The sequence below is a fragment of the Sturnira hondurensis genome, unplaced genomic scaffold (assembly GCF_014824575.4).
Source record: "Sturnira hondurensis isolate 20B ecotype Veracruz unplaced genomic scaffold, ASM1482457v3 Scaffold0005563, whole genome shotgun sequence".
Classification (NCBI taxonomy): domain Eukaryota; kingdom Metazoa; phylum Chordata; class Mammalia; order Chiroptera; family Phyllostomidae; genus Sturnira; species Sturnira hondurensis.
The window spans coordinates 3,926,396-3,954,251 of NW_028078194.1; the positions used below are offsets into that span (position 1 = coordinate 3,926,396).

Genomic DNA, 27,856 nt, shown 5'->3' on the forward strand with positions numbered 1-27,856 from the left:
CCAAGTCATGAAATCCAAAGACCTACAGCCAAGATTGCTTTATCCAGCAAAACTTTCATTTAGAATGGAAGGACAGATAAAGTGCTTCTCAGATAAGGTCAAGTTCAAGGAGTTCATCATCACCAAGCCCTTATTATATGAAATGCTAAAGGGACTTATATAAGAAAAAGAAGATGAAAAATATTAACAGTGAAAGGACAGCAAACACACAGTTATTAAGAACCACACCTAAAACAAAAGCAAACCAAGAAGACAGCTAGATCAGGAGTGGAACTATAGAAATGAAGAACACATGGAGGGTTAGAAACAGGGGGGTGGGAGGGGGAGAAGAGGGGAGAAGGCACAGAAAATAGCATAGATGGTAGGCAGAAAATAGATAGGGGTAGGGCGAGAATAGTGGGAGAAATATAGAATCCAAAGAACTTGAGACACGTGGTTATAAACTAAGGGGGGGAGAATGGTGGGGGAGGGAGGGTGTGGGTGGAGGGGATTGAAGGAGGGGAATAGAACAACTGTAATGGTATAATCAATAAAATATATTTAAAAAAACATATTAGCATGATACATTTGTTATAATTAATGAACAACTATTGATAGTTATCATTAAATAAAATTTATACATTATTCAGATTTTAAAACTTTTTGCCTTATGTCTTTATTCTGTTCCAGGATACTTATCAATAGCTCCTCTTGGCTATAATAGTTTCTCAGACTTTCCTTGTTTTTAATGACCTTGAGACTTTTTTGAAGAATACAGGTCAGATGTTTTGTAGAATATTGCTCAGTTGGGATTTGTCTGATGTTCTTCCCATTATTTCAGGGTCAAGAGTTTGGGGGGGAGCAAGAGGTGAAAGTGTGAAGTATGGTTTTCATATCACATCAAGGGTGAGTTACTTATCACTGGTGGTACTCCCCTTGATCACCTGATTAAGGTAGTGTTTCTCATACTTCTCCACTATAAAATTATTTTTCCCTGTTCAGTTTTTCTCATCCTTTTATTTTTAGCTCTTCTTTTTTTTACATTCATTGTGATATTGATATAGTTGGATTTTTACTGTCAAATTTTGTGCATCCTGTTTGTCCTGCTTTTTTAAGTTTTTTACTTTATTTTTCTGTTTAAGTATCTGTCCTTGAAAGCTCATAGCTTTTATCTCCTTAGATATTACTTCTCCCCCATTCAGTTCTTATCTTCTGTAACTGTGACTAGAATTATGTTAAACATTTTCATTTTATCTTTCATGTCGCTTCACTTTTGTGTTTTTTCATCATTTGGACTCTCTGTACTATAGCATTATAATTTCTCCTTAACTGTTAACCCAGTTCTCATTCACTCTTCAGTGATGTCAATCTGCAGTTCAAGGGGTGTTCTTTTGTTTTTTGTTTTTCTTTAGGTTCTCTGTTTTTTTAAATATGCTTGGTCATTTTTCATACTCTCATGCTTGTTTATTTATAAATTATCTTGTATTCTGTTCCATAGTTTTTATGATCAGATTGGTAATAGGTATTTAAAGTCTTTAATAGCCTAAATTTGTTGTTTTTCTTTTGCCTCTTGCTTATAGTGCTTTATTTTCCGTTAATGTGGGAATCATGTTCATATTTATATTCTGTGGATATTCTGACAGTAAAGGATTTGCCAAAGATGTGACCAGTCTGGAATTGCTTTCATCTCTGGGCTTTGTCCCATAGTACAGACAGATTTCTAACCTGAAATCTGCATGCTAGTTGACTGTGGTTACAAATTCTTAGAAGAAACCATCCTCCTTATCATTCTTTTCTTCTTGATAATAACTGTTTTCTTTGCTACCTCACTTTATTATCATATGGATTTTTTTTTCCTAGCTTACCCTTCTAAGGGTCTCCATATCCAATTTGTATGGAACCGAGACCTGATATGACTTGTAGAGAAAACCCAGTATTTTAGTTTTTATCCTTGTAATTCTTTGATTGAAAAGAAAGATCATCATAGAATATCCAATTTTCTGGATTTTATTATTACTCACATTGCAAGCATACTAAGGTAATAAGTTGCTCTATCTCTAGCACATCTTATAAACTGTTGTTCAGATCTCATTGATGAGGTTATGAATGGGTTTTTTGTTTTTGTTTTGTTTTTGCAAGGTATTTAATAAATGGTTCTGCATACTTCTTATTACATCATAACATGAACCATATAATGTATACTTATCATTCAGAGAGGAGATATTACAACTGACACCTCAGAAATACAAAGGATCAGAAGAGACATTTATGAATAATTATATGCCAGCAAAATGAATAACCTAGAAGTAAAGGATGAATTTCTGGAAACATACAACCTACCAGGACAAAATCATGTGAACAGACCAATAACAAGTAGGGAGCTCATAAACTGCCCAACAATGAAAAGCCTTGGACCACACGGTTTCACTGATGAATTCTACCAAACTTTTAAGGAAGAATAAATAACAAATCCTTCTCAAACTCTTCAAAAAATTGAAGAGAAGAGATTCAGCATTACCCTGTTACCAAAGCCAGATAAGAACATTACATGAAAACTATAAGCTAATGTCCCTGGTGCATATAGATTGCAAATTCTCATCAAAATACTAGCAAACCAAATTCAACAGCACATTAAAAGGATCATACATCATGGCCAAGGGCAATTTATCCCCAGGATGGAAGGATGTTTAACACCTGCAAATCAGTCAATGTGATATATCACATTGATAGAATGGAAAGTGAAAGCCACATGCTCATCTTAATAAATACAGAAAAAGCAAAAAATTGGATATAAAAGGAACACTTCAACATAATGGCCGTATATGACAAACCCATGACTGACTTCATACTCAGCAGTGAAAGGTCAAAAGCTTCCCCACAAAGATCAAGACAAGAGCATCCATTTTCACCAGTCCTATTCAGCACATAATACTAGAAGTCCTAGCCAGAGCAGTTAGGTAAGAAAAAGATGTAAAACTTCCAAGTCAGAAAAAAAGAAGTAAAACTGTGTTTGCAGATGATATTTTATATGTAGAAAATCCTAAAGCTACATCAAAAAAAAACCCTGCTAGAACTAATAAACTTAGTAAAGTTGCAGGATACAAAATCAACATACAAAAATCAGTTGTATATGAAAAAGAAATATACTATCTGAAAAAGAAATAAAACCAGCTCATTTACAATATCAAAAATAATAAAATGTTTAGAAATAAAACTAAGAATTACAAGACATTCGTGCAAGAAATGAAAGACAAAAATAGAAAGATATCCTATGCTTGTGGGTTGGAAAAATTAATATTACTAAAATGTTTATTCTGTCCAAAGCCATTTATAGATTCAATGCAAGCTCTGTCAAAATTCCAATGGCTTTTTTCACAGAAGCAGAAACAATAATCCTAAAATTTACATGGAACTACAAAAGACTTCTAGTAGCTCAAGCAATCTTGAGAAAGAACAAGCTGGAGGCATAACATTTTCTAATTTCAAACTATAAAGTTGTATTTACAAAACTCTAGTAATCAAAGCAATATGGTACCAGCCATACTAATACATAGGCCAGTGGAGCAGTATAAAGAGCCCAGAGTGTGTGTGTGTGTGTGTGTGTGTGTGTGTGTATATATATATATATATATATATATATATATATATTCAACTAGTATTTTATAGTGGAGCCAAGAATACCCAGTGAAGAAAAAATAGTGTCTTCAGTAAATGGTATTGGGCCCTGGCTGATGTGGCTCAGTGGATTGAATACCGGCCTGCAAATCAAGGGGTCACTGGTTCAATTCTCAGTCTAGGGCACATGCCTGGGTTGCAAGCAAGGTCCCCAGTGAGGTGTGTGTGTGAAAGGTGACTACACAGTGATGTGTCTCTCCTTCTCTTCCTCCCTTCTTGTCCATCTAAAAATAAGTAAAATAAAATATTTTTTAAAAAACTGGTATTGGGTAAACTGGATATTCACATGCGAAAGAATGAAATTGGACTCCTATCTTATAATGCTTAGGAAAAAATGGGTTAAAGACTTAAATTTAAGACCTGAAACTGTAACTTCCAGCCAGGATGGAGGTATAGGTAGATACACTTTGCTTCCTTGCACAACCAAAAGAAGAAAAACAACAAACTCAGAAACAAAAAATAACCAAAACTGCCAAAAAATTGAACTGTGTGGAAGTCCAACAACCAAGGAGTTAAAGAAGAGACATTCATCCAGACAGGTAGGAAGGGCAGAGATGAACAGCCAAGGAGGAAGGGCTCTCAGTGAGGCAGAAGCTAGCAGACCTGGCAGTCCCACGTTTGTGTGTGTATAAACCAGGAGGAATAACAGGGAAGCAAGACAGACCATACAACCCAGGGTTCTAGTGCAGGGCAATAAAGCCTCAAAACCTCTGACTGTAAAAATCTGTGAGGGCTGAGACGACAAGAGAAATTCCCTGCCTCACAGGAGGGTTCATTGGAGAGACCCACAGAGTCCTAGAACATCCACAAACCCACCCCACCCCACCCCACCACAGGAATCAGCTCCAGAAGGGCCCAGTTTGCTTGTGGGTAGTGGGGGGAGTATCTGAAAGCCAGCCAAGAGCCAAGCAAGTGGCACTGTTCCCTCTCCAACCCCTCCCACACCTACAGTGCCACAGCACCACCACGTGGGATGCCCCACCCTGGTGGATACCTAAGGCTCCGCCCCTTGCTGCATAACAGGCACACCAAGACAAAAAAGTAAGGCCCAAATGAATAGATCAAACCTCCAAAAGTAGAACTAAGCCACAAAGAGATAGTTAGCCTATCAGATGCAAGGTTCAAAACACTGGTTATCAGGTTGCTCACAGAAATGGTTGAGTATGGTCACAAAATAGAGGAAAAAATGAAGGCTATGAAAAGTGAAATAAAGGAAAACATACATGGAACCAACAGTGATGGGAAGGAAACCAGGACTCAAATCAACAATTTGGAGCAGAAGGAAGAAACTTTAAACCAGAACAGAATGAAGAAACAAGAATTCAAAAAAATGAGGAGAGGCTTAGGAACCTCCGAGACAACTTTAATGTTCCAACATCCAAATCATAGGAGTGCCAGAAGAAGAGGAAGGGCAAGAAATGGAAAACTTATTTGAACAAATAATGAACTTTCCCAATATGGCAAAGGAAGTAGACTTCCAGAAAATTCGGGAATTTCATAGAATCCCAAAGAAGTTGGACCCAAGGAAGCACATACCAAGGCATGTCATAATTCCATTACCCAAATTAAAGATAAGGAGAGAATCTCAAAAGCAGCAAAAGGAGGCAGTGATCTACAAAGGAGTTTTCATAAGACAATAAGCTGATTACCCAAAAGAAAGCTTCCTGGCAAGAAGTGGCTGGAAAGAAGTATTCCAAGTCATGGAAGGCATAGACTTATTATTCCAGGATTATTCCATCCAGCAAAGCTGTCATTTAGAATGGAAGGGCTTATAAAGTGCTAACCAGATAAGGTATAATTAAAGTTATACCATCAGCAAGCCCTTATTATATGAAATGTTAAAGGGACTTACCTAAGAAAAAGAAAATGATAAAAAATATGAACAGTAAAATTACAGCAATCTCACAACTATCAACAACTGAACCTAAAAACAAAAACAAACTAAGCAAACAATAGAACAGGAACAGATTCACAGAAATAGAGAGCGTTATTAGTGGAGGGTTATCAATGGGGAGGAGGAAGGGAGAGAAGGGGGGAAGGTACAGGGAAAAAGAAGCGTAAATAGTAGGTACAAAATAGACAGGGAAGGTTAAAAATAGCATGGGAAATAGTAAGCCAAAGAACTTACATGTACAACCTATGGACATGAACTAAGGTTGGAGGGGGGATGCTGGTGGGAGGGAAGGTGTTGGGCAGAGCAAAATAAAGGGGAGAAAAAATGGGATAATAGCATAATCAATAAAATATATTTTTTTAAAAAGCAGTGTTCTATTAAACATTTTTTTAAGATCTGAAACTGTAAAACCTCTAGGAAAAAAAACATACGGAAAAGCTCCTCGACATTGGTGTTGGAAGTAAGTATTTGGATATACACCAAAAACACAGCCAAGGAAAGCAAAAATAAACAAGTGGGACTGCATTAAACTGAAACACTTCTACACAGCAAAAGAAACAATCAGCAAAATGAAAAAAGTAGCAGCTTATGGAATAAAAATATATTTGCATACCTTCTAAGGAACTCATATAATGCAATAGCAAAAAAAACAAAAACTAAAAATGGACAAAGGACTTGAACAGTTTTTTTTCCCCCGAAGAATACATACAAATGGTCGACTAATGCATGGAAAGACGCTCAACATCACTAATCATCAGGAAAATGAGGTCAAAACCACAATGAGATACCACCTATCACCTGTTAGAGTGGCTGTAACAAGATGAAAGAATAAGTGTTGGCGAGGCTGTAGAAAAAAGGCGTAGGCAATATTTTGGGGGTACATAAATCAGTATGACCACTATGGAAAGTAGTATGGAGAGTCCTCAAAAAATTAAAAATAGAACTATTGTATGGTCCAACAATCCCACTTCTAGGTAGATAGTCCCCCCCAAAATGAAATCACGATCTCAAAGACATACCTGCACCTCCATGTTCACTACAGCGTCATTCACAATAGCCAAGACAGGAAAACAACCTGAGTGTCCACTGATAGATGAATGGGTAAACAAAATGTGACACACACACAGTGGAAAATTAATTATACTATTAAATACTTCTTTAAAAAATAAGGAAATCCTGCCTTTTGCAGGATCCAACATGGTTAGATTTTTTTTAAAATATTACTTATTTATTTTTAGAGGGGGAGGGAAGGAGAAAGAGAAGGGAATATCAGTGTATGGTTGCCTCTCACACATCCTCTACTGTGGACCCAGTCTGCAACCCAGGCATGTGCCCTGACTGGGAGTCGAACCAGCAGCCCTTTGGTTCACAGGCCAGCATTCAATCCATCGAGCCACACCAGCCAGGGCAGCATGGGTGGATCTTAAGGATATTATGCTGAGTCACAGCGAAAGACAAATACTTTATGTTCTCACTTTGTAGAATCTAAAATAGCCAAACTCATAGACATAGTAGAATGGTGATTGCCAGGGAGTGAGGGATATTAGGAGACATTGGTCAAAGGTTACAGACTTACATCTAAAAGAGTTCTCCCCTGGCTGGGTAGCTCAGTTAGAGTGCTCTCCCGATATGCCAAGGTCGTGAGTTCAATCCCTAGTCAGGACACATACAAGCATCAACCAATAAATACATCAGTAAGTGGAACAACAAATACCTTTGTCTCTCTCTCAAATCAGTCAGTCAATCAATAGAAGATAGATAGCTCTGGGAATCTAATACACAGTACAGTGACTATAATTAACAGTATTGTATTTTATCCCTGTAAGTTACAAGACTTAATTTTAAGTGTTATTGCCAAAAGGTGGTAGAAGTGTGAAGATTGAAGTATTAACTAACCTTATTGTGGTAATCATTTCTCATATGTGTATATCAAGTCATTACATTGTATACCTTAAATATTATATGTCACTATCAATAAAATTGGGGGGAAGGTGTAGTTGTTTTTCTTTTCATGATAAGAATGACCAGTGGATACAAGTATCATCAGCTTGGAGCATCCATTAAAGTTCCTTATTAGCTTCCTTTTACTGGTTTTAGCAGAAATTAATAATTTTCATTCATTGCCTCTAGTCTATTATTTTATTAAGTAGTATAGAAGAAATACATTGTAATTCCTTCAGTCTTTCTGCATTTATTAGCTTAGAATATTTATGCACAAATGAACAGAGAAGGGGTTTCTGTGTCAAACGGTGAATTGCACATGTGCTTGTGCTAGATATTGCCAGATTTGCCTTAATAGATACTATACCCTTTGTATAGCTGTCTGCAATGGATGAGTGCGCCTGTTTGTTGCAACTTTGTCAAGAGAATGTGTTAACAAACTAAAATTTTAGCCAATCTCTGAGGTAAGGAAAGATATCTCGTGTTTTCGATTACATTTCTTTGTGAATGAGGTAGCCAAATTGTTATAAAGCAAGTAAGAATGTTGTAGATTAGAAAAGGATTAAAAATACTTTTTCCAAACTTCAACACTTTTTCATGACTTCATGAAATTTTTATGAGAATTTTATATTTTTAATATGTTCTACCCTATCAATTACTAAGAATAGGCTACATTGTTTTCCTCTAATCACATGACCCTCACTTATAGGAATTCATCCTGTTACTTTTCTCAGTGCTTTCATAAAGTGTGTTGTTGGCTTATTTTACTACTTAAAAACAAATAAAACCTTAAGAATTAAAGTGTTTTCAAGTTACACTGAGCTGTCAGAAGTATTTATTTTTTTACTTTATATCTAAGTTCTGTGGGTGATAAAAATAAAGAAATTTCAAAATCACATTCCTATCCATAGTAATTCAGTCTTTGAATACCCTTTTGCTATTGAAGTTTGTAGTCACACACTTCATTAGGTCTTCTTTGGCCCTCATGTACACCCTCTTATGAGGCAAATGACTAGGATACCTTCAAATAAGGAGTCTTGTGTTTATTGCTGGGTCACTTCTGGTCTTGTTGACTAAGATTTAAAAGTAGATTAATTTTAAGAAGCATATTTGACAGTGTAAGACTTTCTGGGTACATACTATGTATAAATACAGATAGCTGAATTGTAGGTACAAAACATAATTGTAGAATTTTTTTTAAATAATTACCAATTATAGATGTAAATTCTGTAAGTCTGGTGTCTTTCTTCTCCCTCTTTATTCCCAGATTTTCTGTCCCCATGAATTTTCCTTCTCCTTATCCCAGACCTTTCAGCAAAAAGGACCTATCCTTTATTACTTACATGAGAATTTCCTGAAAGGTTTGTTTTTATGCCAGAGCTTTATACCACAAACTTTCCCTCAGATATATGTCTCACTTAGATTCTAACTCCTCTCCTACAGTTCTTTTATGCTTAACTTGGTTTACCATGTTTGAAAGAATAGTTGACATTGATTGTTACTGCATAACACTAAATACTGTATTAAGAGCTTCATGTGCTTTATGCTAATTTTCACCAAAACTGAGGCAGATATCTTCATTGAACAGGTGAAGAAATTCAGGCCCAGAGAGAGCAGTTTGTCTAATAGATTCCACATGCATACACACAGTGGACCCTACCTAATTCTTACCTCGTTGTTTGTCCTTCTAAGGAACCTAATATGAGCTTCTCATAAAAAGAGAGAGCCCTGGCTGGTGTAGCTCAGTGTATTGAGTGTGGGCTGCAAACCAGAGGGTTGCCAGTTCCATTCCCAGTCAGGGCACATGCCTGGGTTGCAGGCCAGGTCTCCAGTAGGGGGCCCTCGCGGGGCAACCACACAGTGATAGTTCTCTCCCTCTCTCCCTCCTTCTCTTCCCCTCTCTCTAAAAAAGGAAAAATAAAATCTTTTAAAAAAGAGAAAAAGAAAATGAAACTAATATCAAGTTGACTTTCTTCAGGGTTATGCTTACCTGAGTTTTATGATAACCCTTTGTTCTCTAAAAAATAAGTTTATTAGTAAAAGTAATTCTCATAATGGAAACTTTGAAAATGGTAGGTATGTTTAAAGAAAATGTCTGATGATTTTTTGGCATACAAGGTCTGTCCAGAAAAAGTCCAGCCATTGTTAATGTAACAAGAATGGTTTGTGCAATATCGATGTAACCTGGCAGCCAAGGAGAGTGGACTGGAATGCGCGTACATGAACAGTGATGACTTGAGTGAGCATGTGTACTGTGTGGCTGTCACATTCAAAATGACCAAGCAAGTAGAGCAAAGAATCTGCATCGAATTTTGCGTTAAGCTTGAACATTCCTCCATGGAAACCATTCTGATGATTCAGAAGGCCGCAGCTATGAGCAAATGGTGACCGGCAGCTTCATCATGACAGTGTGCCTGCTCGTGCATCACATCTTGTTCAAAGTTCTTTGGCGAAACATCAAATCACCCAGGTGACTCAGCCCCCTACAGCCTGGATTTGGTGCCCTGTGACTTTTCACCAAAGTAAAAGCACCTTTAAAAAGGCAGAGATTTCAGACCCTCAATGGGATTCAGGAAAATATGACAGGGCATCTGAAAGTAATCAGAACTGTGTGAGGTCACAAAGTGTCAACTTTGAAGGGGACTAAAGCATCATTGTCCTGCATACAATGTTTCTTGTAACTTCAATCTTGTTCAATAAATGTATCTATTTTTCATGTTACATAGTTGGATACTTTCTGGACAGAAACATGTATGTTCATAATTAATATTGCCATCTCTTTATGTATTAATGATAATTGATGGTAGGGTTTCTTTCATCACACTTTGGACTTTTTTGAAAGTCAAAAAATCAATACCTTGGGTATGGTTTTTCTACAAAAAGCAGACAGTGCATTGTCTTTTCTCTAATAAGTTGTAATGTTTCTTGATCCTTTCCTAATTCTTATATCAAACTTTTTTAGATTGATACTACTTTGTCTGTATTTGTGCTTGCTTTGGATACAAAGTCTTGTGGATTCTATTCTAGTTTATTCTGACTTTAAATAATATATTATAAGATCGGTTTTCCCTAGATATCTTTCTCATTTTAGTATGTCTCTCAGCAGGAACTTACTTCCTACCTATTGTATCATGTTCTTTAAAGATCTGGTCAAGATTTCTGTCAAATAACCTCCACCTTACTGCTTGCTATACCAGCTTTAAATGTGTGTGTGTGTGTGTACCTTTCAAATGAAGTTTTTTAAGGTTTTATTTATTTATTTTTAGAGAGAGGGGAGGGAGGGAGAAAGACAGGAAAGAATCATCAGTGTGTAAGAAACACTGACTGGTTGCCTCTTGCATGCCCCCAAATGGGGACCTGGCCCAAAACCCAGGCATGTGTCCTGACCAGGAATCAAACCAGCAACCTTTTGTTTGGCTGGCTGACACTCAATCAGTCCACAGAGCCACACCAGCCAGAGCTGAATAAAGTCTTTTGGCTGGTTAAAAGGTCCTTTAGCATTCCCCCTTTTCGATGATCAACTTCAAATGTAGGTTAAGATTCACTTCTGTTAATTAGAAGTGAATTAATTACTTCTATCACTTCTATTAATTAGTAAATACATACAGTCACTTTAAAACTCTTTAATTAAAATTTCATTAACATGTATCTGTATAGTTTGTACTATACTTCTATACATTTGTTAATTTTGCCTTTAAAATTTTCAGTTGTTCAATGTGTGTTTATTGTTTGTCCCTAACTAGGTTATAGACTCCCTGGAGGCAGAGGCTAGTGTGTTCAATTTCATTTACCTTTATTTTAATGCACAGCCAAATGTTATGTGTACAGTAGGTGCTTTTAATAAGTACTTAGTAGTGGACCTTACAACCCTCAAATATTCTATGGGCTATTCTATTCTTAGGATAAATTTAAGTTTTCCCTTGGCACAAACTATGTAATCATAAAGAACTATGATGATCTTTAGTTACATTTGTGGTGATATGCTATGTATATACACCTTGAGGAATGATACTCTAAAACTCTGCATTGTTTATTCTTCGAGGTTTTGGAAAGGGAAGTTTTTTTGTCAGTTACTGGTTTGGTTATCTAAAAAATTGTCCAAGAACATATCCTTTCTTCTCTTTTTTCCATATAATGACTAACTTATTAGGCAATGTAACTTATAGCCTGAGTTAGCAGGATATTTGTTCTAACATAATAATGTTCACCATAATAATGGTGAACTCTAAACCTATAAGTAAAGATGAAATGTACATAAGCTTGCCTGAGGTCCTTAGACCTCTTAAAAACAGTGTTGAGTGCTAGAGAGTTAAAACTCTATACTACTGTCCTATCAGGATTCCTGTATATTTTGAACTCTTCATTGAATTGGTTGTTGTGATATTATTTCATGTCCTCAATAAAATTTACATTTGTTGACTTGGTATCATAGAATTAATACTTTAAAAATTTTTTTAGCTGATTGAGTCAAATACTTGCCAGGGGGCTGCAACTAGCTGTATTTAATGCCCTGTGGAATGGCCAGAGTTGCCCCAATGTACTGCCAAGTACCATGTGCTGAGAGCTTAGAGAGTCCCTGAGAGTGATGCCAATCATCATCAAAAAGCATTTTTTTAAGCACCTATCTGTACATGGTTCTGTCCTAGGCGTTGTACAAAACGAGTTAAACAGACAAGGCCCTTGCCCCCTGGGAGTTTTCAGTCTAAGATGATGCTGACATGGCCAGACATAAAGGATATTGAGACAACTGAACAAACATTGAACAAGAACATAAGGTACTAACATTATGCACAAGCAAAGGGGTAAGTGCATTTTGTGGGATAGTGTGTAAAGGAAGCCTCTTGGGACCTGAACAGGGTAGAGTAGAGCAGTTACGCCAGGTTAGATTCATTTTCATTGGGTAGTTGGGTTTGCATACAGACTTAATTAAAATAGAGAGAGTACATTCCAGAAACAGGGCGAAAAAGAAGAGTTGGAGCAAGAAGAGAAGTTTAAAAGTATATTGTTGGACGCTTGGTGGCCTCCAAATCTTGCAGTTCTGGATGGTTTTTAATCTGAAGGGAGAGTTGATGTTTTGACTTAACAAATTGGCATTTGAGTTGGGCCTAGGGCAAAATAGTTTAGTGCAAAGAAAAAAGCCTCATAACATGGAAACTTGAATAGCTTCTGCAAGCAATCTCTTTGCTCGTTAATTGTCTTTTCTAAACCATTGGTCCTTAACAGAAATCTTATGGTTCATGGGAGCTATAATCTTCTTAGGTTATCTTAAGATACCTAAAGATGCTCATTAAATTATGTTGTGTGTTATAAACTGTAGCACTCGTAACATGGAAATTATTTTTCAAGAATTGGTCCGTATTTTTTAGGATGCCTTTCTATCTCTGAGAAAGGCCCTAGGAATTCCAGGTAGTATAAGCACTACCAGCAGATGTTGAAAGCTAGGTATGGCCTGCCTTTCATTGTATTAATTTCTTATCTTCCAAGGTAATGCCTTTAACACCATTCTTACATTTACACTTGAATTTAAGTCACAGCTACAGCAAATCTACATTTTCAGTGTCTTCCAGATAAAACTAATTACTTCTTTTTCAGTAGACATGGACTTAGGTGTTTTCCCAGTAGTTCCCAGCTCACTATTTGATTTCATTTAAATGTGAAATGTGAAGATTTAAATTTACCCAAAATATTAGGGTATAGTTTTCTTTTCACAAAAGCTTTTTTATTATGCAAAAGAATTCACAACAGATTTCCTTTAAATTGTCAACCACTGTTTAAATACAATGCTATCAAAAACATAAGTGGCAAATCCCACTGAGGCATTAAAATTTTAATAATGCCTGTTTGAAATATTGAACCCTTTTTATGCCCTGACATATTTAACTTGCAAGGTGCATTTATTCACACTTCTTCCTTCCCATTAGAATTGAGGGCTCAAATCTTGCTTTACCTCACTTCCTATAATTCTTTGTGCTATAATCTAACAAGAAGAATCTAGTGGCTGTTACTATTTTCTTTTTGTGACACCAGCCATGGGATACGAGCACACGGTAAGCTTCCTGACAGCAGGGGTATAATTCAGGGAGTCGTCCAGGGGGCTTCAGTGATTGTTCTTACTCACCAAATAGCTGGTCTGGATCATCTTTAGTTCTCAGAAATCCTTCCTCTGGGTGGCAGCTTTATTATTCTAATAGTTTAGAAAGAATAACACTAGACAGTTAATCTTTTAATTATGAAACTAATCTTGGACTAGTCTATCTGGAAGAGCTTTGAGAATTTAAACCAAATAAACTTAAAAGCCTAGACAGAATTTTGTCAAAAACACTAGAATTAGGGACCACAGTTCAGCCAGTGTTGTGATTTAATCCAGCATATCTTTTCTATATCACCCAAAGGGTGAGCAGAAAATATCCATAATGAAGAGTGAGGATTTGATTTTGTTTGTACAAAAAAATTCACACCCAGTGATTTAATTTTGTTAGAACCTCCTGAGATCTTTAAAGGAAAGATAGTTCACACATCTCTAGATTATCCATGATCATGATAGAGAAAAGTGGAGTGATGGATTACTTTCAGGAATTATATTTTTGTCCAAATTAGTTTATATCATTTTTTTTAGGAATTAACTTGTTTTACTCCATCAGTAGATCGTTCTAAGTGCCATGTTGAAAAGGGGAGGGGAAGAAGGTACATTGGAAGCATGTTTTACATGTTTTATAGAGGAAAAATACCTCTTTCTATGTAAATTCTGATTCTGACAGGGTAGGAAATAGTCTTGTAACTTGGGCTTAGTACAGAATAATGAAAAAGCAAGACCTAAAGGTTTCCTTTTTGGAGCTTTTGTTCTAGTTCAGGACTCGGCAAACTTTTTTCTGTTAAAAAAAAAAAAGGGATTTTAGGCTTTGTGTATAGTCATGCTCCAATAAAAACCAGGCAGCTGGCTGGATTTGACCAATGGGCCATAGTTTCCAACCCCTGTTCTAGTATGTGGAAAGAGAATTAATAATTAAATTAGAATATGTTAGCTGCTAAGTGCTTTGGGAAAAAGAAAACTAGAGCCAAGTACTCAAATAGTATAGTGAGGTGTAATTGGGCAAGGTGGGCTCACTGAGATCAAGAAGAGGAATCAGCAAAGGAGACTGAAAAGTTAGTGGCTAGTGAGGTGGAAAGAAAATGGAGAGGTGGTGATATCCTGCCAACGCAGTGAAGAACCATGTAGTAGGAAGAAGGGAAATCTGTGTCAGATGTTGCTGATAGGCTTAAAATGAGAGGAAAGCTGGTATTAGATTTAGCAGTGCATAGGTTAGTGACCTTAATGAGCAGTTTTGTGGAGTAGGTTCAAGAGAGAACTGAATGAGAGCAAAAGTGAAAACAGGTAAGTCTTTTGAGGAATTTGTTGTAAAAGGAACAAAGAAATGGAGCAGTTGGGGGGGAAAGGATCAAGTGAAGAGTTTCTTTAAGATAGAAGAAATAATCATGTTTGTTAGGAAATCATCTAAATAAGAGAATTGCTGGAGCTGTGAGTTTGGCAAGCAGATGGGTTCTGGTAGGCAAGTGCGTGTGCTATAGAGTCTGTGGTTCTCGTGTGGCTTCAGTTTCTGATTAAAGAATTATCAGTAGAGAATATGAAAGTTGAAGTGTTGTCTTAAATGTTAGTACCAACATTTGAGGGATCTTTGGTGACTCACTGTAATGACTTATTGTGACTTCTGAGGAGGTTATAAACGTAACCCAGCAAATGTGTGAATTTTGAGGATTAAACCCTACTTTATGAGATTAAACAATGATGGGTGTAATGCCTGTGGCACAATACCTAGTATCATATAGACATTTAAAAAGTGCTGTTGTTAGAGTATGTAGAGTCAGTATACCCTGAGCTAGGCGTACTTTATCTATTTGGTCTCAAAAGATGCTTTCTCATAGTTTTAAATGTTATGTAAGTTGAAATTTGACACTAGTAAATATTGTCAAAGTGAATATGCTAAATTTAAATCATAGGTTGTTTGATGTCTCTCCAAATGTTCTTTCCACTTCACAACGTGGTCTCTCTGTATACAGAAACTAGTGACATCACTGGCTCCGATGACCATGGGAAGTACTGATCAGAAGTTCTGTAGATGAATGCTTGCTCTTATATGTTTATCTTATCATCATATTGCTATGTTAATTTCTTTATACAATGAAATAGTTTTTGTGTATAGTATCCTTCTATAGATTGTAAGCCCCCAGAAGGTAGGTAAAAAACACTTGTACATTTCTAAGGAAGTATCTCAAATAATAGGATGTATGTAGCTGGTATTTAACTAATATTGTTATTATTAAATCAAGGTTTTGTAAACTTTTGATTAAACTTAGATATTCAGTTCTTTGGGCCTTTCCACTGTTCTGGAAAATTCTGTAGCTAAATTATATTATTGGGCTAAATGTCAGTTAATAGAATACTTCCAAATGTAGCTATTCCAAATAAATCCCAGAGGGAGGTAATAGCGAAATTTCACAGTTAAGTACATAATAATAGAAACATAATTGGCACACACAGCTGTTGGAATGCCATAAAAACTGGTATTATGATAATTAAAAGAAGCTTGTTGGAGAATAATACTCAACTAATTATGGCATATTGAAAATCAAAATAAGATAGATTGACTTTGTGTAACTATAAGAAAATAGGCTTGGTTACTTTCACACACTGTTCTAAGGAAGTAATGAGTAATGTCAAGCGATATTCTTACCAAATACTAGAGAATTTAATTATAACTAGGAACTGTTTGGGAAGGACAGGCTGAAAAGGCCATTTCATTCTGTAGTTGCCAATGTGATTAAGAGAAGCAAGAGAACTATTTCTTATATAAGAAGCAACTGTGTTTGAGGTTTTAATCTTAGGTTTACTGATTCAGAAAAATATTTAAGGAGGCAATTTTTTTTTTAATTTAGAAAGTAAAACTTAGCTATTCATGCAAATGCCTGAGAAATTTTAAACCTCTTCAAATCTAGGGTTCCATCACATTTATAACAGTATTTCTAAACATCAGAACAACCAACCTCATTAAAATATTTTACATCTTTGGAAAATATTAAGTCATTTTTTTAAAATTTGTCTTGTGTTGAAACTTTATTTTCTTTGTTTCATAGGTCCAGTTGTATATGTCTTGGATCTTGCAGATAGACTGATCTCAAAAGCCTGTCCATTTGCTGCAGCGGGAATAATGGTTGGCTCTATCTATTGGACAGCTGTGACTTACGGAGCAGTGACAGTGATGCAGGTTCACTATTTAACTCTATTCAGTTACATTACTTTTGATGTGAAGATCTGTGAAATAGACTTTGTTAGGAGTTTTAAAATCTATTGTGGACAATAGCATTTTCATGACCTAAAAATAATATGTAAAAAGCTACTTGGTGAAAAGTCTTCTTACTCCTGTTCTTTATTTGCCCAAGTTCTCCTTACCTCCCCAGGTAGCCACTATTAATTTCATATATATTCTTCCAAACTTTCTTCGTGCATATGCAAGAAAAAATTAATATTGAGTTACCCAAAAAGTTCATTTTTTTAATACAATGGCTCTAGTAGCACTTAGTTGTCTTTAACTTCACTCAGAACAATTTTAGTAGATTGTATTGTGGCAGCTCTCATCAGTGTGTGTGTGTTTTTAAACTTACCAAAATTGGAAAATTTTTGTGCAGCCATTTTGTATTGAAGATGGAAGAAAATACATGTTTTCAGCATACTGTGCTTTGTTATTTCAAGGAAGGTAAAAATGCAACTGAAACACAAAATATTTGTACAGTGCATGGAGAAGGTGCTATGACTATGACTGATGGATATGTCAAAAGTGGTTTGTGACGTTTCTTGGTACTATTGGCGTTTTGGCCAAATAATTCTTTCCTGAGGGGCTGTCTCATGCATTGGAAGATGTTTAGCAGCACCCCTGGCTTCTACCCACTAGTGTAGGAGGTAGCCAACATACTCAAAATATCCAAACCAATAAAGTTATTGGTGAAAAGGAAAAATGTGTCTTTTGTTTTATGAAAAAATCATAATGGACTTTTTGGCCAACTCATTGTGTTCACACACACACACACATTTTTTTTTCCCCAAAAGAAGTATTTTGGAGCTTCATCTCTCTTTTTCACAGTGAATTTTAGAGATCTTTTCATGTAAGTGTGCAGAAATTTGTATAGTATTCTATCTACAGAATCACTATAATTTATAACTAGTCTTTTGCTGATTAGAAAATGTGTTGCTTCCAGTATTTTGCTATTGCAGAACAATGCTTTAATCAGTAACTGCTGATGAAGATTAGAGAGACTTAAATTTTAAGATTTAGTCCCAGGCCTTCAACTATTCTGTATTTATATACACCTCTTCCTTGAAGATTTTTATTTATCATTGCTGTGCTTTTTGTGTTCCAGTCTGTCTTTTGACCTGATCTTTCCTCAAATCCAGTTTTACAGTAGCAGCTGGACCCTTTTTAAATGACCTCTTGTGACTTCATACTCAGTATTATTGAAATCAAACATATCTTTCTCAATTTGCAACCTAAATTTATTCCCCATTATAATTTATCTGTACTTTTAATTCCTATTCTTTTTTCATCTTCTCGATTTATAGTCTACATTCTTAGAATTACCTTTGACTTTTTACTACCTAGCCCTATATGCAGTCCACTGACCAAGTCCAAGGAATTTTCATTTTGATGTGTCTTAAATTTATGGCTTCCTTTCCACAGTCTTCACCTCGTGATTCTTGTCACTCCCCCATTGTAACCTGGATGGCTAAAGGAGCCTCCTGATTGGTTCCTCTGACTTCATTCTCTTCTATCTGTCCTTTCAAATGAATCTTCCTAAAATAATACCTTTGATGTATTTTTTTCGTTTTGTTTTTAGTCCTCACTGCAGGAGATTTTCTCATTGCTTTAGAGAGAGGAAAGGAGAGAGAAACGTCAGTGTGAGAGAAACACCTGTTGGTTACCTTTTCGAATTGCCCCAATCAAGGATCCAACCCGCAACCTGAGTATGTGCCCTGATCAGAAATCAAACCTGTGACCTTTCATTTCTGGGATAATGACACTGCAACCAACTGAGCCACACCAGCCAGGGCTTCAACATTTTATTTCAGGCTTACCATCTCCTCTGCCTTAGGTAGTGCTTCTCAAAAGCAGCACCTAGATTGGTTAGTGTTTCATAAGTAAGTCAATAAACACACTTAGGCTTATAGATGCTATAACTTGCTTTTCTTTAGTATACATTAGTGTATGAAAGAAAAAGTGAGTTAAAGCAGGTCCTCAAGTAATGTTTCTTCCAGCATCATTTTATGTTGATGAGATACTGTGGGAACTTAACTCTTGTTTATATCAATTAGCTTATGGTAAAATTAGTTTTGTTTTTTATCATTTCACTAATAGAACCTGTCAATACCATGAAAGTGAGGGCTGACTGTGTATGTAATGTTCCAAAAATTGCACATAACCTGTCTGTGCCAGGGTCCATGGTAAGCAGTCCTTCTGGTTGCTCCAATAATAGTCATGGTGAGACAGTTTTGCAAGGCTTTTCATAAAATGTTGGCGAACCCAAAAAATCTGGATATAGTTACTAGAATGAATCACAAATAGTAAATTATCATTTGTCATGAGTGTAGTGGATAAAGATTGAGAACCACTAGTTTAAAAAAGATTTCATTTCCTTAACCCGATTTGCTATGCAGGCTCCTCCACAGTCTTACTTCATTCTGCTTTGACAGCCTGTCGGGCCGTCGCCTGCAGCCCATCCTTATGTTGTTTAGTGTTCTTTACCTCTGTTCTTTGGGTTATGTCATCTCCCTGCCTAATACCTGTGCTTGCAGTTCCCTCTCTACTAATCCAAATTCAAACCCTCGTTTCAGGCTTAGTTCAAACTTTTCTTCCTTGAAACTGACCAGGCAACTCCTACCCACTGTGGTTTCTTTTTTCTCTGCATTAGTGACATTTTTTATTCCTCAAATGGCAGCTACTTTTGTGCCAGCCAAGTGATATTTCTTATATAGATTATCTAAATTATTTAACTTTTCCTGTATTCAAGTCTTACTTTTCCTACTAGAAAGTAATTTGCTTGAGAGTAGAAACTATCTTATTTATACTTATACATTCTTGTATAACATATATAAGAGACTAACACTTAACAGGCGTTCATAATACATTGATTTTTTTTACATGATCTGTTCCATCAGGTGTAACTGGTTTGCTCGGTTGATTATATTCTCTGTAATAATTCATTTCACTTCAGTTATAAGTATCAGTACATCATTAGGTCAAAGAAGTTCAGGATGATTCACTATGATTGACAAAGACATGAAAACTTAGAGCACATTATACACTATTTAATATACAAATAAATACAGGTATATATTTGTTGCAGATGAGGAAACTAAGGTCCTCTGAGTCTGATTTCTCTTAAGACCTAATTGACTGTAGGAAATGGGATTGCTCCTCCTGCAAAGACTTTAGAGTAAATCAATCTTAAAAGTTTTTTTGTAATTGATAGGGCACTTCAACAACACAGGATCCAATTAGAAATATAGTCTGTATCCTCTAAAAATGGCTACCAGTTGTATCCTGGCATTTCAAACAATATTGGTATGACTCAATCAAAAAGTTAACACCGAACTGAGGTCTGTATAAAATATAAAACAAATTGAAAACTCTCACCCCCAGCCTCAAGGAATATGTAGCCTAAGGCAAGGTGTACATAAATGAACTGGAGAATAGTTATAAGGTTATATAAGCAAATGTGAAGAGTAGAAGACTCCATAAGCAGTGTTAAATCAGTAAAAGTGAAAAATCATTTGAAGTTATGAAAAAGGTAAGTCTTGTGCTGACCCTTGAAGGAAATAATTTGGATTGGTAGAAGAAATGATACAAGCGAGACAAAAGTGAACATAATGGTTAACGGTGACAGTAAAAAAAAAAAACACTAAAATTATGATAATACGTATTTATTAGGTGTTACCATTTAGAAATAACCTTTACATGTATTGTCGTCTCACGGGAAAGGTTTTTATTTTTTAGCTCAGAAATGAGAGAGATTAGCTGTGGACAATGGGTAGTACTGTGTGTGGTCAGAGAGGATTAGGAAGACTTTTCCTTACCTGAGATATTGTTAGGGAACATGCCCCACTATACAGGCAGAAGTGTTGAGGACTTTCTTTTTAACACTTTACTGTTTTTTTTTCTTTTGTTCTCTAACTGCTATAAAGTAAATTAGATTAAGGAGTCAGACTATTCTTTCCCCACTTATTCCCTTTTTCTTTTTTTATGAACCAGTCTTAGGTTCAATCTCTGTTAATTGTGAGGAACTTAAATAGGAACTTTCAGTTACATTTTTATTGAACAGACAACACAATAATTCGCTTTTTCCCACAGTACTAGGCTGAAGACCCTTCAAGCACTGATGCATTTAATCCTTGCAACAATCTTGTGGTATAGATACTATCAATTATTCCTAGTTTACAAGTTTAAAGAGTCTACATGTCTAGAACCACACAGTAAGGAAGAGGTGCTAAGACTCCTGTCCCTAATCTTGGGCTCCTTAAGTGAAACCTGGTCCCAGAGGTAGCTGGAACATTTTATCCTGGAACAATGGCACCTTAATATCTAACCTAGTTCCACCTAGTATACAGACAACCCCCATAAGCACTGTTCATTCTTAATTACACTACAATTAATTATCCTAAATTCTAACTAAGAAAACCTATTAGTTCATCATTGTTCCATCCTCCCATTTCAAGGTAGGGTTCTAACAGGCAGTGCTTTAAAAGATCAGGCCTTAATTAAAACTCTTAGCCTTTATAATTGGTGAACTGTAGGCTTTGCTGGATATGAAGGTCTAGCTTTTAGTTCTAATGCAAAAAAATTAACTTTTATCCAAACATATAAATCTGTAGGCTTTTATTTTATACATGGATAATAAACTCATGGAATAGTTCCTGCTGTAGCTGGTGTGGCTCAGTGGATTGAGTGCTGGCCTGCAAACCAAGGGGTCGTCAGTTTGATTTCCAGTCAGGGCACATGCCCAGGTTGTGGGCCAGGCCCAGAACACAAGAGGCAACTACACATTGATGTTTCTTTCCTTCTCTTCTCCCCTTCCCCTCGGTCTAAAAATAAATAAATAAAATCTTTTTAAAAAAATTCCTGAGGAGTTTCTTAGTTTCTGAATCTTACTCCAAAATTGAAGTCTTAAAAATAATGTTTTTACTTTTTAATTTTATTTTCCAATTAACAGTTTACACTTGGTGTTATTTTTATTAGTTTCAGGTATACAGCTTAGTGATTACACAATCATATACTTTACAAAGCATTCCCCGATATTTCCAGTACCCACCTGGCACTATACCTAACTGTGTATAACAGTATTACTGACTATATGCCCTGTGTTGTTCTGTACGTCCCTGTGACTGATCTGTAACTACCAGTTTGTACTTCTTAATTCTTACACCTTTTTTACTCAGTCCTTCCCTGTGGCAGTCATCAGTTATTTTGCCTCTATGAATCTGTTTCAAAAAAATCATGTTTTCAAATCTTACAGCACAAAACCAGAATATACATGATCGTACACAAAGTTTGCTGTTTTTGTACTGACCAAAGTTAAATGAGCTTCATTGCTTAATTTACCTTTTATTTATTGCCCTTGATTCTGATAGTAGTGGTAGTATACTACAGGCTATACTATTCTGTTTCCTTTGCAGCATTTATATTTGCCCACTTGTCTGATTTGACTGTCTCTCACCTCCAGAACACATCTAGTTAGCTCACTGTTTAATCCCTAGCACTAAGGCCTGTGTCTGGCACACAATCAGAGTTCAATTGAATAAAGCATGTATGCGAGTGAGTGTGCGTGGTGAGCCTGAGCACAAAGCTTCTCTCTCCACTTTGGCTGTAACAAATGAGATGATGGGCCTTTGCTCAGTTTGCCTTGTTTTCTTTTTTGTTTCCTCATGCTTAGTCACCTGGTTGTGAGGTTTTAATTGCTCTCCATGAGAAATAAACTTCCCCTTACTATATAGTCCATACCTGTATATTCATTCTGCCTTCTATTTCTAAGCCCTAAATTCTAAACAGAATAACCCAGCAAAGGAATTTTCAAATTTGCTAACATTTTGAGAGATAATAAAGTGATATAAAAATGGAATATCCTGGAATAGATAAAGGCGGTCTACTTTTGCCACCAGTGTGGGATTAGCATTTGAAAAATTGTGAGCCAGACCATTTCACTTAAGGGCAACTCAAAATGATCACCCTTCACATGGCAGTGAGTGAAGTTGTTGATTGATTTCTACCTGAAGACACCGAAGAGTACCAGGTAATGATGTCATGGTTTATGGCTATTTGGAAGAGGCTGGCCTCCTGCCCTTTAATGTTACATCTTGGTTAGATAAGGTAGCCAAGTGCAAGTTTGGACTATATCCCTGACTGAAATTTTAAGAGCATCCATTTTGGACCTCTCCACGTACTTTTATAAGACATTTCTACCTGTATTAAGTCCGTTTTCCAGAATTTCAGTTTGCCCCGGTTATTCTCAGCTTGACCTTATTTCATACCTCCTTGTAGTCCATCTACCTAAAAAATTATGCTGCAATGGCTGACATAAAGAGCATCTTGGCTTTGAAAAATATCTCATAAGCTTGTTTTTGGAGTGTATATTATCCCTTGCAGCCTATAGTCTTCCCTACCTTCTTCCTTTTCCTTCCTTGCCTGCCCTTTTTTTTGCCCTCCCTCCAATCAAAAATATAGACCGGTCTTTTCTAATCTTTTTTTCCTGGCATAGTCCTCAACTATGATCAGTAAAGCCCTTTACAGTAGAGTTCCCCCTCTCAAGCTACTGCCTCACTGTGTGGTGATACCTGAGTGGGCTAAAAGCTCAAGACTCTAAGTAGTTTCCTTCCCCTATCTTAACTGCCAAGAATAATCCCTCAGAAAAGTATGTTTAATTTGTGAGTAATTGAAACTTTGGCTAAAGAGAGATCATTTGAGACCTATGAAAGAGAATTTTCTTGGAAATTGGTTAAAAATAAGAGGCTCACCAACAAAATGATGCTGTTGAGAGAAATATAAGGCTAAGTAATATTGATCAGCAAGTGAAAAGTACGGAAATTTGCAAATACAAATTAATCATGCACTTGTTGCCTTCTGGGATCTAAACCAATTGAGAAATAGCCTGAAGACCCAGATGATAGGGGAAGAGTTGTTTTAACTTCATTACCCTATAGACAGGGCACTGGGGGATTCCTGGACTAGAAAAAATGACTAGAACCTGCAGCCAAAACTCCATATAGCAATGCCCCAATCTAGGCCTTGGAATTGCATTTTGGGAGAGTTAGGTGTATAGAGCAGGCATTTTGCCAACCAGAGAGAGATCACTCTGTCCCAGACACCACTGAGTGAGGAGAAAGAGCCAAGGAGAAGTAAGTTTTCAGACCATCTCCTGAAGGCAGGTCCTGCCCCTTAGTTGGCTATGCTTACCTCCTAGTAGGAAGAACTGGAAAACAGATGCTCTGCTAGAAGACAAATAGGACCTAAAGTAGCCCAGGGAAACCAAATCAGTTGAAGGGAATGGAAGCAAGAACCAGAAGTCCCCTCCCTTCTATTCCAATGTAATCACCTAGACATGGCTCTGTTGGTTGAGCATCATCCTGAAAAGCAAAAGGTCTCCAGTTGAATTCCCAGTCAGGGTACCTGCCCAGGTTATAGGCCCAGTCCCTGGTTGGGGAGCATGCAAGAGGCAACCAATTAGTGTTTCTCTCCCTCACTTTTCTCTCTCCTTCCCCTCTATAAATAAATGAATGAATGAATGAATGTGTATATATACATGTACCGTATTTTTGGGACCATAAGACACCACCTAGGTTTTAGAGGAGGAAAATGGGAAAAATTCAAAGCAAAAATGTGGTAAAATATTTAATAGTATAAATAACATAATATTTCACCAATGTAAATGTAAAGCTACATTCAGACGATAAGACACACCCCCATTTTCCTCCCAAATTGGGGGAGGGTGCATCTTATAGTCTGAAAAATACAGTAATCAGTGTAAGTCAACCATTTTTAAAGCTTTTGTTCCAATGTAATATGAAATTGCTATTTTCCCCCCTTCACTGAGAGATACTTTTATAAATAAATCTGGACTGATAGCTTTCAGCTTACTTTTTTTAACTTTTTATTTCTGTATTCTTTTGAGATTTAGCATATTCCTAAAAAATGAATAGAGCTCAAGCATGCAACATCCTTTATTAGATAAGAAAGTAATTCTTGCAAATGGTATCTGTTTCATAGGTTGTAGGCCATAAAGAAGGTTTGGATGTTATGGAGAGAGCTGATCCTTTATTCCTTTTAATTGGACTTCCTACTATTCCCGTCATGCTGATATTAGGCAAGATGATTCGCTGGGAGGACTACGTGCTTAGACTATGGCGCAAATACTCAAATAAACTACAAATTTTGAACAGTATATTTCCAGGTAAGGCCCTGAATTGGGGTTGTAACAAGCATGCCAAATTAATCTTGCAGAAGAATCCTTACATGCAAAGATACTTTACCTGTGCTAATTTATTAGCACTAATGCCCTGGTTTTGTTTGGTTTTTTTTTTCCCTCTCTCTCTAGGGATTGGTTGTCCTGTTCCTCGAATTCCTGCTGAGGCTAATCCTTTAGCAGATCATGTCTCTGCCACCCGAATTTTGTGTGGAGCCCTTGTCTTTCCTACTATTGCGACAATAGTTGGTAAACTGATGTTTAGTAGTGTTAACTCTAATTTACAAAGGACAATCTTGGTAAGATGGCTTTAATATTATATTTTTGAAGAGACTATACAAAAGAGAATGAAATATGTATGTCTTTTAAAAAACAACAAAGGAATATACCATTATTCTTTGGCTTTTGTGTCTTAAGTCTATATTTTATCCTCACTGTCATCCAATAGCAGGAAAAAGGGAATGTTCCCCTGCAGTAGTTCTGCCTTCCAGAACTATGCTATAGGTGATTTCTCTCCTGGAATATGCATGAATCCTCACATCCATCCCTTGCGGGTTTTTTTAAGATTTTATTTATTTTATTTTTAGACAGAGGGGAAGGGAGGGATAAAGAGAAGGAGGGAAACATCAGTGTGTGGCTGCCTCCCACATGTCCCCCACAGGAACCTGACATGCAGCCTAGGCATGTGCCCTGACTGGGGATCGAACCAGTGACTGTTTGGTTTGCAGGCCAGTGCTCAATCCACTGAGCTGTACCAGTTACATCCATCCCTTTTGCCAGCAAGATTATGGTGAAGAGCTTCTGCTTTAGGGTCCAACTACCTGGTTCATTGCCTTGCTGAGAAATTTAAATCCAATTTTTCTTCTCTGTGCCCACAGAATGAAGATAGTAATGGTGGCTACCTCTGTAAACTTATTTTTATTATGTTTCTCTAAATCTGCATTAAAAAAAGCTAATTTTCCTTTTTATTTTAGGGTGGAATTGCTTTTGTTGCCATAAAAGGAGCATTCAAGGTTTACTTCAAACAGCAGCAATATTTACGTCAGGCACACCGCAAAATTCTAAATTATCCAGAGCAAGAAGAAGCATAAAACTGTGACGTGTAGTTGTTCTGCAGTCCTTTCATCCTTATGAGTCTGTTGTGGTGTTTTGATTTCATCATTAATGCACAGTAGTGGAGACTTGTGATAAGCTGCTGCTATTGTATTTTTAAGAAATATAATAAAGAAAGCACTTAGGGCCGAGGAAGTCCTCTCAGTAATCACGGAACCTAGGGATGTGATTCGATCTCATTACTCTGTATGTACTACTTTTATGGCAGTCATCGAACCATTATCTTAGCATGGTAAATCTGGGCTTTGTTCATGTTTTCTTCAGACAGAAACGTAAAAATCAACCTGTGCAAATATTGAAAAATGCACATGCCTTTTTTGTACATGTTCATGTTCAGTGTTTTCTTAGAATCAGCAATTCAATGAAGGTACTATGAGGATTTTTCTCACTGGCATAATTTGATTACATGTTATAAAAGAGTACATGTAATATGAGGAAATGTAAATTAAATTAGTTATAAATAGCAAACCAAAAATGTATGTAAACATTCAAATGATAATCTGAACAAATGCAATTCTGTTGTTTTTCTTAACCCATGTGATGTCCTCCAAAATGTGTAGGGTAAGAATTCACAGGGCTTCCAGATCACTTTTTCACTATTAAAATTTATTTATATAATGTTGACATCTTATAGTTCATAATGTAATTTTGACTCATGCAGTCTTAATTACTGTGTGTGTGTGTGTGTGTGTGTGTTTGTGTGTGTGTGAGAGAGAGAGAGAGAGACGGAGAGACATCAGGTCCTTCCATCACTGGAGTAAAATTTTAAATCCATATTTAGAGCTGCCAGATTATAGTAGTTTGAGCACAGAGAATGGTTTGCAAAAAAAATAAAGTTATTTTACTCTTCTCTTTCATTGATTCAGTTATTCAGGTATTTGCTGATCACCTGTTGGCCCAGGCACTATGCAGAGTGCTGTGGGGTAGTGCAGTGGTGAGCAAGACAAACTTGGTTGCTGGGTTTTTATGTAGCTTACAGTCTAGTTTCAACAGAGAGAAAACCAACAGTGGCGAACCAAGGTGAGGCCTTGAACTCTTTGTTTTTATACCAATCGGTGAGGGGATAATTACAAAAATAAGTCTTGAGTAAATATTGAGGTCATTGTTTTGGGCTTAATTCAATTTATTATTAAAAACCCCAGTACTGATATTTTTAGATTTTAATTGCTTGTCATATTGATGAGGGTAGTATCTTAATCACTGTTTAGTTTTATATTCATTTTTCAAAAGCAATTAATGTATTCTAAGCCATTTTCAATAGTAAGCCTTTTAATGTTGCTCAGCAATGAGTGGTCTTGCAGTTATTTTCATTAATTAAAATGAAATGTTTAAGAGTTCCAAAAATCTTATTTTCTTGTTTACAGCATCTTAATGCATGACAGTAATAAACATTTTCCCTTACTGATAAGTGGTCACTTCTCTTTAGGAGTGTAGCAAACATACATTGAGCTATGTTAGATTGCAATAATGTATGTTAGCTTTAGTGATTGAAGACTGGTATCAATTTATAGCATGAATGTGTTAATTTTGAGTTATAACATGATGTGAATGGCTGTTGAACATTCAAAGTTGTAATTATTGGGGAGGAAGGAAAGATTTGACTGACAATGGGCCTTATTAAGAACATTGCTACAGTGCTGAAGGGGAAATAAAAGTCTATAATTTTATTTAAAAATAACTTAGATTATATAGCTGTAATTATAAAATATATTGGCTTTCATTTTTAAGATGAAAAGACACTCGATATTTCCTGCATCA

At 36.3% G+C, this 27,856-nt stretch overlaps 1 protein-coding gene across 1 annotated transcript in view; it reads left to right on the forward strand.

Moving 5' to 3' along the window:
- Positions 1–26,948, forward strand: part of MARCHF5 (membrane associated ring-CH-type finger 5) — a 56,278-nt gene extending 29,330 nt beyond the window's left edge. The window contains exons 3-6 of the mRNA XM_037047355.1: positions 16,619–16,749; positions 24,790–24,973; positions 25,118–25,284; positions 25,960–26,948. Of these exons, the coding sequence (XP_036903250.1) occupies positions 16,619–16,749; positions 24,790–24,973; positions 25,118–25,284; positions 25,960–26,076 (599 nt within the window). The 3' untranslated portion in view covers positions 26,077–26,948. The remainder of the gene's footprint in view (positions 1–16,618; positions 16,750–24,789; positions 24,974–25,117; positions 25,285–25,959) is intronic.
- The last annotated feature ends 908 nt before the right edge of the window (positions 26,949–27,856 follow it).